Below are 14999 nucleotides of genomic sequence, written 5' to 3' on the forward strand. Positions count from 1 at the left end.
ATAGATCCCTGACGAATCCTCAAACTACACTTTTCCCAAATTTTGAATGGGAGGTACCCGAAGGACGGGGTTGATATTGTCCATATTCCAACTTGATACATGACTGGATGAAATAATACGGCAAATTTTGGGCCATATCGATTGCTCGTTTCGAGAGTTATCGTTCACAAAATTTTAGAGAATATACTCCGAAACAAGCGAAATATACAGCTAATGACATTGGAAGCACATCCTCTTGTTGTTCGAGCATAGTAATTTCTTAACAAATCACGGTGCGCTTTAACTAACTTTAAATTAAAGGTACTTACACCTGGGAAGTTTTTGCGGATTTTGAAACTACAATGTTCATAGATGAGAAAAATAAAAAACAAAAAATCGTCAGAGGGTCAAATTCACAATTTCAGGTTTATCTTAGGTTTTCAGGATTTTGCTTGGAAGCGGCAAATCCTATCGAAATGGGACTAAAGAAAAATTAATAGAGGACTTTCACAGCTACAACATTAGGGTTAAGGTATTTGGAAGTTATTACCTACATTTACCTCGTGAATTTGCTGAAATTTGGCATTCTAAGTCCAAGGTGGTCAAAAAATGTATCCACCGAATTATAGACTAATAACAAGTGAGCAAAGGCTATAGTCGGGACGGGGCCGACCATGTGATACCCTACACCACTACCCCTGTGCATAAGCTTTTCACTGGTAAAAATTTCTTTTAGTGAATATAATCCGACTACCACCAAACACAATATGCCTCTTTCTCTCTGGGACCCCCATAAGCAACCAAAATTTCTTGACCATCCGATCAAAATTTCGACCTGTAGCGTGATTGCAAATAAATGGAAGAATTGGATACATTACCGACTATTGTGGTATCTCCCTTGTTTGACCACCTTTGCCAACCTACTTTACACCAACGTACAGGTAATATTTTCTTCTTCACTTGACATGCTTTGCCGTTGTAGTTCCCCTACTACAAATCGATATATTCACAAAGAATAAAATTTTGAATTTGTCTCCACATGAGTTTTCCCCATTCCGACCCCTAAATATTATCCTACTATCACCAAAATCAATAGGCTTCTTACTCTGTGGGGCCACTCCAACCCCCAAAATTACTATCCGATGAAAATTCCAACATGTAGCGTGATTACAAAAAATGGAAAAATTGGATATATTACTGAATTTTGCGATATCTCGGTTGTTTGCCCACTTACGCCACCATACTTTGCATCAATATAAAGGAGATCTTTTCTTCATCCATTGGTGAGCTTTCCTTCTGGAATACTCCTACTAGAAGCGGAGATATTCGCATAAGAAAAAAACGTTGACTTTTCTCCACATAAGCTTTTTGCCTATTCCGACTCCTGAATATTATCCGACCATCACCAAACTTAATAGGCTTCATCCTCTGTGGGACCCGCATCAACTCCCAAAAAAAATCGTGACGATCAGAATTGCGACCTGTGCCGTGAGTACAAAAAAATCGAAAAATGGGATGCATTACCGACTATTGCGATATCTCTGTTGTTTGACCACCTACGACAGCCTACTTCGTCATCGTTGTAAAGGTGATATTTTCTACTTTCTTTGCCAGGTCTTGATTTTGATATATGGAATGTATTACCGACTATTACTATATGTCCGTTATTTGGCCACCTACGCCAACTTACTTTGCATCATTGTAAAGGTGGGATATTCTACTTTTATAGCCAAGCTTTGCCTTTGTAAGCTCCTCAACCAAAGCTGTAATATTCGTCATTATTATTAAAATCGCAAAAATGAAAAGTTGGGTTGTATTAGCGACTATTGCGATATCTTCGTTGTTTGACCACCTACGACAACCTACGTTACATCGTTGTAAAGGTGATATTTTCTGCTTTCATCAGCAGGTTTTGCTTTTGATATACCTCTTACAGGTGCGGTGATATTAGCTTTGAAATAAAACGTTGTCTTTTTCCCCAAATAAGTTTTTTGCCCATTCCGACCCCTGAATATTGTCCGACCATCACCAAAATCAATAGGCTTCTTCCCCTCCGGGACCCTCATCAACACCCCAGATCGACTCAGCTCGCCGAGACATTCATTTTGGTATATATAAGTATGGGTCTACGACCATTATTTCGATGCGTTACAAACTTTTTGGCCAAAACCAACTTATAATACCCTCCCCACATAGTGGTGTAGGGTATAAAAAGTAGGATGTTGAAATCCGTTGTGTAAAAAAAGATATGCCCGTTTAAAGTTGAAATTCCAAGAAATCCTGTTTTCACTAAATTTTCCGTTATAAAATCAAAAAAACGAAGTGACCCAAAGAAACCAAAGGTATTTTCGTCTTCGATGGACTCCCTACCCCAAAACAGAATTTATGCATCAGAACCCCTGCAAATTTTTCGTGTAGCACAGTGTAATTAAGAGGTGGACCGATATGGTCCTCTTCGAACATAAACTAAGTTTGGACCGATATAATAAAACTTCTATACAAAATTATAAAGCTCTATCTTAAAAATTTAAAGCTGTATCTTGGTTTCGACAGACTGACTGACTGACATGACTATGTGGACTCAGAATTTAATCCTGAACAAAAATATATATACTTTCTGACAAAAGAAAAGTGAGCGCGACATCGGAATCTTCTGCGGTGGCCAAGGACTCAGTAAAGAAGCCTACCTCCACCCAGAAGAGGAAGATGGACGCTGAAACCGGAACGGAGCCGCCATCGACTTACGCCAAGGTAGCCAAGAGATACTACAAGGACGAGCTGTGCTACGCAGTAATCGATACTAGTAAAGGATCTGGAAGGCTACACAAAGAGTACTTATCGGAGATCGAGAAATCGATCAACGATAAAATATTGGAACAAATCCTGCAAGGACGAGTCCCAATAAAAATAAACTGCTGTGAGCCAAGGGGAGTCCTCCTATTGTACCACCTGGACTCACACGCAAACTCTGCAGCTCTCGGGGAGGTAGTCAGCAGTATAGCAACTCCATGGGAAGGTGGCAGACTAAAACTGGTGAGGAAAGACGAAATTCCTCATCTAACCAAAGCATCGGTGTACGTCGAGGGGTATGGCTGCAAGCTCGAGACGGAGCGCATGCTCGAGGTCTTTGGCGTACAAAACGAGGCCCTAAAGGTGGAAAGATGGGATGTCTTCCACAGGGAGGAGAAGGAAGACGGCACTCTCCTTATGATGGGGATCGACGATCTCTCGCTAGCCGGGCTCGTCAAAACCAAGGGCAAGGCATTCTTCGTCTCGAACTCGGTCTTCTTCAAAATTGGAAAGGCAAGAGTTGGTGAGGAGGAGATTGCCAAACCAAACAACCAAGAGGTCAACCTACCAAAAGGCTTACAGGAGGTAGGAGCAGAAGAAATTAGCGACTTCCAAGAAGCCAACCTACTGGAGGACCAATGATTGAGGTCATCCAGATCAACCTAAATCGGAGCGAAACGGCAACACTAGCCCTGATGGACAAAATAACTAAAGGTAATATACATATTGGTTTAATCCAAGAACCTTGGACCATAAAAAACAAGGTTTCTGGACTTAACCATATAAATTATCAACTTTTTTTCGCAAATACGGGATCCCGACCGAGGACCTGCATTATATGCCACAAAAACTTATGCTTTCTTTTTTCTCCAGAGTTGTCATCGTCGGACGTCACAGTATTGAAGCAGGGGAATGGTAACATATACCTAGCATCATTATACTTGCCGTTCGACTCCCCGACATTACCACCTTCGTCGGAATTGCAGCAACTGGTGAGAAGGATAAAGCAAACAGGTAACGAAGTACTAGTAGGTAGCGATGCTAACTCTCACCACATCTCGTGGGGTAGTACTAACATTAACAAAAGGGGTCAAGCCCTTATAGATTACTTAAATACTAACGACCTGATTACACTTAACACCGGGAATACGCCAACCTTTGTTAATAGAATTAGGGAGGAAGTACTAGATATAACGATATGTTCAGAAAATTTAATAAACGAGGTACACGAGTGGAGGGTCCTGGAGGAACACTCCTTCTCAGACCATAAGTATATTAGATTTAAAATAGCTAGGCCATCGCCTAACCCGATAACCTTCCGAAACAAATCCAAAACAAATTGGACAAAGTTCGGAAAACGAGTAAAAGAAAGACTTGGGCAACCAGATGAGGAATGCCTAAGTAAGGAGGACATAGAGAGAGATTTCCTAAAGTTAACTGAGGCACTAGTAAAGTCTTTCGAGGAAAGTTGTCCCCTTCGAGAGAGGAAATCCGCCTACGAAAAACCCTGGATGACAGGGGAAATTCGGAATAAAGGCAAGGAGGTCCGCAGACTTTATAATAGGACCAAACGTAAAAAAGCAGCTGTATTCTGGGTCAACTATCAGGCAAAATTAAAGGAATACAACAAAATAACAAGAAACGCCAAACGAAACTCCTGGAAGCTTTTCTGCGAACAGGTGGATAGTGTAAATGACGTTTCAAAGATTAAAAAGTTTCTATCTAAAACCCATACACAGACCGAGCAATTGGTCGATGGAAATGGAAAAAGGATTGAAACAACAGAAGAAACTCTAGGCCTTCTGATGAAAACGCACTTCCCGCAGAATACCATGGTTAACACTGAGGCATCGACGGAATGTATTAACTCATCGGAGGAGGCACCAAAGATCGACAGCTTAATGGTCCAACAAGCCATTTTAAGCTTTTCACCATATAAAGCAGCTGGACCAGATCAGATCTTCCCGGCTTTACTACAGAGGGAAGTGGACTTTATTGCGTCCAAACTGGTCGGGATCTTCAATGCATGCTTAAAACTTGCATACACTCCTATAGCCTGGCAGGAGGCAAGGGTAGTCTTTATACCCAAACCTGGCAAGGCAAGTTATGCAACACCAAAATTTTATCGACCGATAAGTTTATCTTCATTCTTACTCAAAACAATGGAACGGACAGTCGACACCATGATAAAGAGTAAGATCCCCAACAATATGCTTAAATTCAAACAACATGCATACGTTAAAGGCAGATCAGTGGAAACCGCATTGCATGAGGTAGTACACCACATAGAAAGAACCTTCGAAATGAAAATGTACTCACTTGCTGTATGCATCGACATCGAAGGCGCTTTCAATATTGTAAGCACCGAGACACTTATCCACTCCTTAGACGTGTTTCAGGTAGACAGGGCCTTAAGGAACTGGATAAACCACATGCTAAGGAATAGATGGATAAGCTGCGGGCTATACGACGTGAAAATAAGAGACAAAGTTGGACAAGGAACGCCACAGGGAGGGATACTTTCACCTCTGTTGTGGGTTACCACCATAAACAGTCTCTTGAGGACCCTAACCGAAGAAGGATTTGACCCAGTCTGCTACGCAGACGACGTTATAATACTTCTGAGGGGAAAGAATCCGAATCAACTCTGTCGAAGAGCAGAAACGGCTCTAAAAATTGTTTTTAACTGGGCCAGGCCGAGAGGTCTGAACGTCAACCCGGAAAAAACAGAATTATGTCTATTCACTAGAAAAACGAAAATGGGACACTACGAGGAACCAGTTTTTCTAGATAAGACAATAAATATCTCCTGTACAGTTAAATATCTAGGAGTAATTCTGGATAGGAAACTTAAATGGAAAGACCATATACAAGAAAGGGCTAACAAGGCCAAAATATGTTGGTCAACCTGCAGAAAGGCGATAGGCTCAAAATGGGGGTTCAATCCTAGGATGATACACTGGCTATACAGAAGCGTAATTAGACCAATTCTAACGTACGCGTCTGTGGTATGGTGGACAGCCATGGACAAAAAATGCAATGTGGAAATATTGCAAAAGGTCCAAAGAACATGCTGCCTAAGCATTAGCGGAGCAATGAGGACCACACCGACTAGGGCTCTAGAAACAATTTTGTTTGTACACCCAATAGATATTCAGGTAAGGTATGAGGCAGCCATCGCAGCTGTAAGGCTAAAGTCGATGAGCGAGTGGATCGAAAAGAGCCACCAAACATACCACCAAAACATATTAAAGGTCACAACGGGTGAATCTATAAATCAGGTAGTATCGGACCGTATACGTGAAACTAGTGAAGTAGCCTTGTGTGAGGTGTCAATAACTGACAGATTCCCGCTGGAAGCTGTGGGTTTACGGATGGGGCTGTGCTAGGGGGGAGAACCGGACTGGGTCTTTATATAATGGAACCGGAAACGGAAATCTCCCTCCGTCTGCCGGATCATAACACGATCCTGCAGGCGGAACTCCGGGCGATAATAGAGTGTCTGCTTTGGTTTGATACTCACAGAAGGCCTACCACTGTAAATATCCTTACGGATAGCAAAGCAGCCATTAGAGCTATATCAACCAAGACAGTGAAATCTAGAACTGTCTTGGAATGTATTAAATCTATAAATAATTACTCCCAACACGGTAAGGTAAACATTATATGGGTACCAGGGCATACCGGGATTAGGGGTAATGAAAAAGCAAACTCCTTGGCAAAACAAGCCAAGGAGCAACCCACGGTAAGTCTAAAAAACGCTAAGCCGTTTAAAGCTACGAGACTAGAACTAAAGACATGGGCAAAAAATGCACATGTATCCCTCTGGAGCAGTGAAGAGAAGGGAAAAAACACAAAAATCCTATGGGGAAACCCAGACGAGGACAAAACAAACGAATTACTTTTACTAAGTAAAAAAGATATTGGTAGACTGACAGGAATCCTTACAGGTCACCTAGGTCTAAAAGCGCATCTGCACAAAATAGGTTGTGCAGAAACAGTAAATGCAGAGCATGCGGAGAGGACGACGAAACGTTGGAACATTACCTCTGCCATTGTCAAGCCTTCACAAATCTGAGAACCCAGTTACTAGGGAATGACATTATACCAGGACTCGACCTAATTAGGACAATCGAGTTCAAAAAGATCAGAGACTATGTAAATAGGACAGAGATCCTAGACTAAGTCAAAAAAAGATAATCCTCCATAACCCAAAAATTAGAGCGCACAACAGGCCTACTTATGGCTTAAGTGTATGTCCACATGGGCATGTGGTGATCTAGGATCACCCCTCTTATCAACCTAACCTAACCTATATACTTTATAGGGTTGCAAATAAGGATTTCAAGGCGTTACAAACGGAAAAACAAACTTAATATATCCTCCATACTATGGAAGCGGGTATAAAAATTGCATATCTCATCTATTTTTCAACCGAATTCATTGGTTTTGCAAATTTTCGAAAGCTTACTTACAGATAATAAATTAAATATTATAAAATAAGAAATAAATTATAATGTTTGGTATCTTTTACGCAGCCTTCAACACGAGGAATAGCATTTTCTTGTTTTTAATGCGTTTTTTACACTTCAACCACTATTACCTATATATTTGTTAACCGCTTTAAAAAAATAGCTTATTCGAAAGATATTAGTCCCAATTTGCCGTTATAAAATAAAAAAATATTTTTTATTTATTATAAAATATATTTCTATTTTACAAAAATTTGTGAAAATCGGATCGGATTTTGGTGTAGCTCCAATATGCATACTTGCGGATTTTCGGTATTTTGGGTCCTATATCAAAATTCGATCCGACTTGGGATTCATTTTTTAGCCATAACAATGAATTGGTATTTTTTCATCGATTGAACCATAATTGTCGCCGTTAGAGAATTTTTCGTGCAAATTCACATTTGGCCCATACAAATTACTATGTAAACAAAAATCGCTCGGGTGGCACGGGTTAACGTTAACCGATCTCCATAAAATTCCATATATATGAGATATCTGCATCTAACGGGAAAAAAATTACGTGGTAGGAGTTCCAAAAAATTGTTTTTTTGAGTCGCCCTAATGTACATATACATCTAAAATGAATTATGGGTCTCGTTGCCTTTTGCATGTTACATACAAATGCACGGGACCATATCAAACGTTGGGCAAATTATAAGTTGGTTTTTGGCCAAAAAGTTTGTTAAGCATCGAAATAATGGTCGTAGACATACGAGTACATATAGATATCAAAATGAATGTCTCGACGAGCTGAGTCGATCTGGCTTTGTGTGTCCGTCCGTCTGTTCATCTAAACCTTGTAATCACGCTGCAGGTAGCAATTTTAATCCGATCGTCACCAAATTTTGGGTGTTGATGAAGGCCCCGGAGGGGAAGAAGCCTACTGATTTTGGTGATGGTCGGATAATATTCAGAGTTCGGAATGGGAAAAAACTTATTTGGAGAAGAAGTCACCAATTTATTTCAAAGTGAATATCTCCGCTTCTATATGGGGTATATCAAAAGCAAAACCTGATAATGAAAGTAGAAAATATCACTTTTGCAACGATGGTTCTTGTAGGTGGTCAAACAACGAATATATCGCAATAGCCGCTAATTAAACCCAACTTTTCATTTTTGTGATTTTAATAATAATGACGTATATCACAGCTTTGGGTGGGGACCTTCCAAAAACAAAGCCTGACTATAGAAAATCCCATCTTTACAATGATGCAAAGTAGGTTGGCGTAGGTGACCAAATAACTGAGATGTCGCAGTTGTCGGCAATACATCCGAATTTTGATCGGATCGTCACGAAATTTTTTGGGTTAATGGGGGTTCTCCAGGGGAAGAAGCCTATTGATTTTGATGATGGTCGGATAATATTTAGGGGTCGGAATGGGCAAAAACGTTTTATTTCAAAGCGAATATCTCCGCTTCTATAAGGGCTTCAAAAGCAAAACCAGCTAATAAAAGTAGAAAATATCACCTTTGTAACGTAGGTTGTCGCTAATAGAACATAACTTTTTATTTCCGCGATTTTAATAAAAATGACGAATATCACAGCTTTGGTTGGGGACCTTCCAAAAGCAAATTCTGACTATGAAAGTAGAAAATCCCATCTTTTTAACGTGGTAAGGCAGGTTGGCGTATCTCTTTTTCCATTTTTTGTGCAATCACACTACAGGTCGGAACATTGAGCGGATCCTCACGAAATTTTGATGGGGGTCTCACAGAGAAAGAAGCCAATTGATGGTTGGCTACATCCCACTTTTCCATTTTTTTTATTTGAGTTGTACTGACGATGCACTTAAATGCGTTGACCTGAATTAATAATGACATTCAGAGCAAAGGCGCTAAGCTATCCCAATTTTAATATTTTGTGTAGGTGGTGTAGGGTATCACATAGTCAGCCCCGACCCGACCCGACTATAGCCTTGGCTCACTTGCTTTTGTATTATATTTAATAAAAAACAAATAAAAGTATAGAAACAATTTTTAGCCACAAAACGCGACGTTTATGTTTTCTATGGGGAACAAATGTGAAACAAGAGCGATTAACATCTATGTTATCTATTCCAGTAAATTGTTTAGCCATCTGTAACCAAAATATGGAACTATTATCATGTTTTTGGAAAATGCATTTGTTCAAGTCTTTATAGCTATACGTCTTTGTTTCAGACACATATAATTTACAATAGTTTAAACAAATCATATTATTTAAAAAAATAAATAAGTAAAGATTATAAACGGACGGTCGACTATGTAATAAATACTCCACACTACTATCCCTAGTCTAGCTGTTGCATGTTTAATGTTTTTCTTCGACTTAATCAAATGATATACAATTATATTATAGACCCGGTAATGAGCAATAAAGCAACGTACACATTTTCAAAAAAGGCGATTACAGTATAAAGTCAAAAATGGAATATTAAGATAGCTTGATGGCTTTTACTGTGTTTTTTTTACCGTTGTTGGCAACCTACTAGGTATTGATTAAAAGCTCTATTGGGCCCATTATTACATCCTTTCTGTAGTTAAATTTTGGCCGATATCGGTCAGATAACCCGTTTTTTGTTCTTACATGTTTCCTTAAACAATAAGTGTCAGATAAATTAAAAGGAACTTTGTGTTCCTTTTAAAATTTAAACTGCGCCCGAGAGTATGCTGCACCAAAAGCAAGAAAAAATTGTCTGCAAATTCAAATCAATCAATCAGATTTGAGTAAATTTTATGTATACAGACTTTTTTGCTTGATATTGCCATATTTTTACAAAATTTAACATTTATATTAAATAAAAGATGTAATAACAAATCCCTGGTAATGCGAACTTTATTCTTTAATTTTCTTAAAGTAAGGTATAACTAAAATGAACTTTAAAGACAAGATGTAAGAACGGGCCTTAGTCATTGTAATTAGCAGGTTTTATGTTTATAATACACCAAATATATTGTACAAATACAAAACAATGACTCTGATATTTGACCATCAACACCGGTACATTTAATATTCATTCATTCATTACCAGAATTCCCCTTGAAATATGTCCCACAGAAGCAAATATATCTGCCAAATTGGAAATTGGGGTAGCTGCGCTTCTTTTTTCTGGTATTTGACAATTTTTGGTAATACAAATTGTACCCATTTTTAGCTCTGAAGGTCTTCTTTAATATTTTCACTTTTGAAATTTGGATGGTTAATGGTCTATTGCTATATTTCCATCTACGGCAACCTATTCAGCATCATAGTATGGGTTAATTTTTATACCCTACACGACACTGTGGCAAGGATATTATGTCTTTGTGCATTTGCATGTAACATGAGAAAGAAAGCAAGATAGAGCCATAGATCCTTTTGGTGATATACATACAGTGAGTCAATAAAATGTTTTGCCTCTTTAAAACCATCAAATTAGCGGTCAAACAGTGGAATATTTGTATGTAGTATGCAGGGTTTCGGAGTCGAGTTATATGTGGCACGACTCCATACCAGTTTTTTTTCACGACTCCGACTCCGGGTCGACTCCGATAGTGAATTCCTATACCATAAAATGAGTAAAATGTGCACAAATTTTAAATTTTTTATATTTTGGCTTGTATAGGCTAATCTGTTAGTTTTTCTTTACATATTCTTTAGAAAGGGCATTCGTTCGAATATAATACTCAACTACAGAACATAAATATGATGTAAAATTCATATCTATAATGTTTCTACTGAATCTTTCATTGAAAATAACATCAAAATACACGTTAGAAAGTTTTTGCCGATTTGACGGGTTTTTTGCGGCTTGATGGGTTTTCTTTACGGAATTCTTTCGCATGAGAAAATCTTTAAGCCAAAATATGTAAAATTGAAGGGGCAATACAAATCATAAGGACTGCATGCGATAAAAATTACAAGCAATTATTGACAAAGTTTTAAACTGGATGATAGCCAATGAGATTGGCCTTAAAAAGAGACCCCCAGTTGTAAAGCCCAACAAAAGCCAGTTTTCAAGATTTTTTTCCGAGAAAACTACGAAACCTTGTTGTGAGATTTTTTCTTCGTCTGAAAGAGAAAAATATTATTGTGGCAAATGGCCGTCTACGAAACCCTGTTTTTAATAATCCGATTTCTAAATGTCATTTCGAGAAAAATAAGTTTTTAGTTTATACGCTGCATACAAAATACAATACATTTTTCCCTTCCAACGCTCATATCTAAGTCAGGATTGTTCCGATCGACTTGAACATTTGACCACATATTCAATGCTATGTTTACTTGTTTTTCTCAAATTTACAAGTGGGGATCATCCCTTAAACTAAAATTCAGCGCACACATTTTGAACTTTGGCGTCCTTTATTACTTTTCCCGATCCTACATATTTCGGGTGAACATTTTTGTACAAAATTTCATCTTGTGCTACTTTTTCAGTTCAAGAACAAAAAGGACATGGAAGGAACTGAACTAGAAGGACAAAATATACGACAGAAAGATTCCTCACGCTATTTAACTGAAAACATTCATCTCAAAATGATGAAACACTATCTCCAAATAGGGATATAAAGCTATTTTCTCAATCATTGTTGGCGGTGAATAAAAAACTCATTACGACATAACTCAGAAATTTCAGCTATGTGATCCTTTGGGGTTCTTAATATACTCAATAGGGGCTTTCATTCCGAAAGCGAATTTTCCACCACCAGATCTTCCTTGACTTCCATTTTGCGTTAGGGGGTATTCAGTAGGATTAACCATAGAGACTACAATGTCTTTTAATTTAATTTATTTATTCTTTCCAATTCCAAGTCCGAAGACCTCATTTAAGAAATTGACAAAACATCAGGATATTTAACTTTACAGAAAAAAATTAATTGGAGAGATGCTCCACATGGTACAATATAACAACTTCAAATACACAACTACATTTCACTAATTAGCAACAGAACTAGTGAAAGTATCGGCATATAACAAATAAAATGGGTCTATTTCGTTTCCTTTTGTATGTTACATACAAATGCACAAAGACATAATACCCCTTACCACAGTGTGGTGTAGGGTATAAAAATAATCAAATTAGGGAAAATGAGCATCAATCCTAACAATGGAAATTATGTATAAATACAATTTTGCACGGGGCACAGAATTAAAAGTACTACTCAATAATAGAAGACAAGGATGACATATCATAAAAAATCAGATGAGAAAACCAGTAGAACTTTGTGAGAAGACCAGTAAGTCTTCTGGCAAAGAAGTTGAAGGTATAATCTTAATTCAATTGTCATAGAACTTTACTTTTGTTTGCAAAGATCAATTGAACCAACAAAATAGAGATGAATAGGATAGTGAATATCCTGTAAATTGTCCTCTAACTTAGTAGAATATACCGTTTGTTTATATGTTTTCTTATAGCTTTCTTTCAAAATAAAAAATGATTTTTGAAAAAAATTTGGTATGCCGAATTTAATGTTATATTTTATAAGTAGAAAAAATTTTGCCCGGAGTCGGAGTCGAGTTATTTTTTTCCACTCAGACTCCGACTCCAGCAAACTTGCTCGACTCCGACTCGTAGACTCCGACTCAGCAACCTTGGTAGTATGTTTGTGTATAGTTTAATATCCAATATCTGCAAGAACTGCTGCGAAAGGATGGTCTCCTAGATATTGACAAAAATCTATAACAACACAAACTATTTTACCTCAAAAAAGTATTTTGCCTTTTACATATTTTTTGAGAAAATTACATTTTTGTTACACAGCCTTTGACAAAAATCTGTAACAACACAAACTATTTTACCTCAAAAAAGTATTTACATATTTTTTGAGAAAATTTACTTTTTTGTTACACACTAACGATTTTTATAGGAACCGTTGCAGATTATCACATTCTACAACCGTTTCGGCACCAGTTCCACCATCTTGCTACATGTTCTCGCGGTTATTTTCTCCAATTTTCTGACATTAATTTCTTCGACAATATGTTACATTAATTTTGGCCATTACCGATATTAATCTCTAAGATTATCAGTGAAATATGATTTTTTAAATAATTTTTGCCTCTGTTCTTGATTTTCATAGTTCCAAACTGTATTTTCTTTCACTATTTGCGATGCATCTTAGCTTTTTATTCATTTTTTACGCATTTGTTATGATTTGAAGGTAGCGGCGAATCATTTTTCACTGATAATCTTAGAGATTAATGTCGGTAATGACCAAAATTAATGTAACATATTGTCGAAGAAATTAATTTAGGAAAATAGGAGAAAATAACCGCGAAAACATGTCGCAAGATGGTGGAACTGGTGTCGAAACGGTTGTAGAATGTGATAATCTGCAACGGTTCCTATAAAAAAAAAAAATAAATAAATAAATAAAAGGCAAAATACTTTTTTGAGGTAAAATAGTTTGTGTTGTTATAGATTTTTGCCAATATCTAGGAGACCATTAAGCCTTTCGCAGCGTTTCTTGCAGATATTGGATATTAACCTATACACAAACTACTACATATAAATATTCCACTTTTTGACCACTAATTTCATGATTTTAAACGAATTTATTGAAGTTTTTTCAATTTTCTAAAGAGGCAAAATACTTAATTGACTCACTGTTCATAAAATCATTTTCTTAGTCGATTTATGCATGTCAGTCTGTCCTTTATTTTTTGATCAATGTACAGGTCGCATTTATGGTTCGATTCAGCTGAATCAGCACGATCATTTTTTTAGCCATAGGTAAAAAGCTATTGAATTCGGTGAAAATCGGTTCGGATTTTGAGGTATATGGTGCACCAATCACGATATGTATGTCCAATTTTGATGATATTTTGAATGTATGACGGAATTCGCACTAGAAAATGTCTGCCTAATTATATTGAAATCGTTTCAGATTCAATTTCAATGAACAATAAGTTCCATTTCATTTTCTTTGGTGGGTTTAAATTGATTTACACTGGGATTTTACAATTTATGACATTGACATTTCTTGGTATCCGCTCACCTGTAAATATGAGAATAATCTTGATTAGCATTAGCATTGCCCTTCAATTGATCATTGGCTGTGTTCTTTGCAAGTTCTACAATATTTCCTGGATTTTGATCTCGTAGCCCTGTTATCTTCTCCTTTATATTATCACGCCATTCATGCAATCTGCCCGTAAAGCCCTGATACTCGTGTAATTTTTCCATATTTGCGTACGACTTTGGTTTTTACTGTATTGATTTTTTGCAATTATTCGATATACTTTTCTGTGACATTGGCTTTCAAATTGTATGTACCACAATTAATATAAGTCCACATAATATATGCATATTTGTCTTAATTTAATTAGGTGAATTTTGTTATTGCATAGTACGCCAAAATTTTTAACGTTCATATATTTTCACATAAATTTATATTTTTATAATAATTTTAATTTTATAATAATTCCTTTAATTTCAAATTAATTCATTTGTGTTTATTTAGTTAAGAGCTGGTTTTATTTTCTAAAACCTTCCGTCCACTCTGTTAAGTGTTTCTTATATTGTAACGGAAAATGAACTAAACTTATCCGGTAAAAGCTCGAAAACATTGACATCTTTTGATTGTCATGCGCATTTTTTACTACATACACGAAACGAAGAAACCTTGTCGAGTAAGAAATTTTGTTGTATGTACATACATATTTTTCCACAGTCATGAATTGATGGTATGAAGTGTATTTGATTTTCGGTAGCCCATCATGTATGACTCAAAAATAAGCTTACACGTTGGGTTATT

General features: G+C 37.0%; 1 protein-coding gene across 1 annotated transcript in view; it reads right to left on the reverse strand.

The window, feature by feature from the left end:
- Positions 1-14782, reverse strand: part of lovit (loss of visual transmission) — a 206105-nt gene extending 191323 nt beyond the window's left edge. Inside the window, exon 1 of the mRNA XM_073992423.1 lies at positions 14241-14782. Within this exon, the coding sequence (XP_073848524.1) occupies positions 14241-14428 (188 nt within the window). The 5' untranslated portion in view covers positions 14429-14782. The remainder of the gene's footprint in view (positions 1-14240) is intronic.
- Between the last annotated feature and the right edge of the window lie 217 nt (positions 14783-14999).

This window comes from Musca autumnalis, unplaced genomic scaffold (genome assembly GCF_047663935.1).
Source record: "Musca autumnalis isolate F117 unplaced genomic scaffold, ASM4766393v1 scaffold_1, whole genome shotgun sequence".
Classification (NCBI taxonomy): Eukaryota; Metazoa; Arthropoda; class Insecta; order Diptera; family Muscidae; genus Musca; species Musca autumnalis.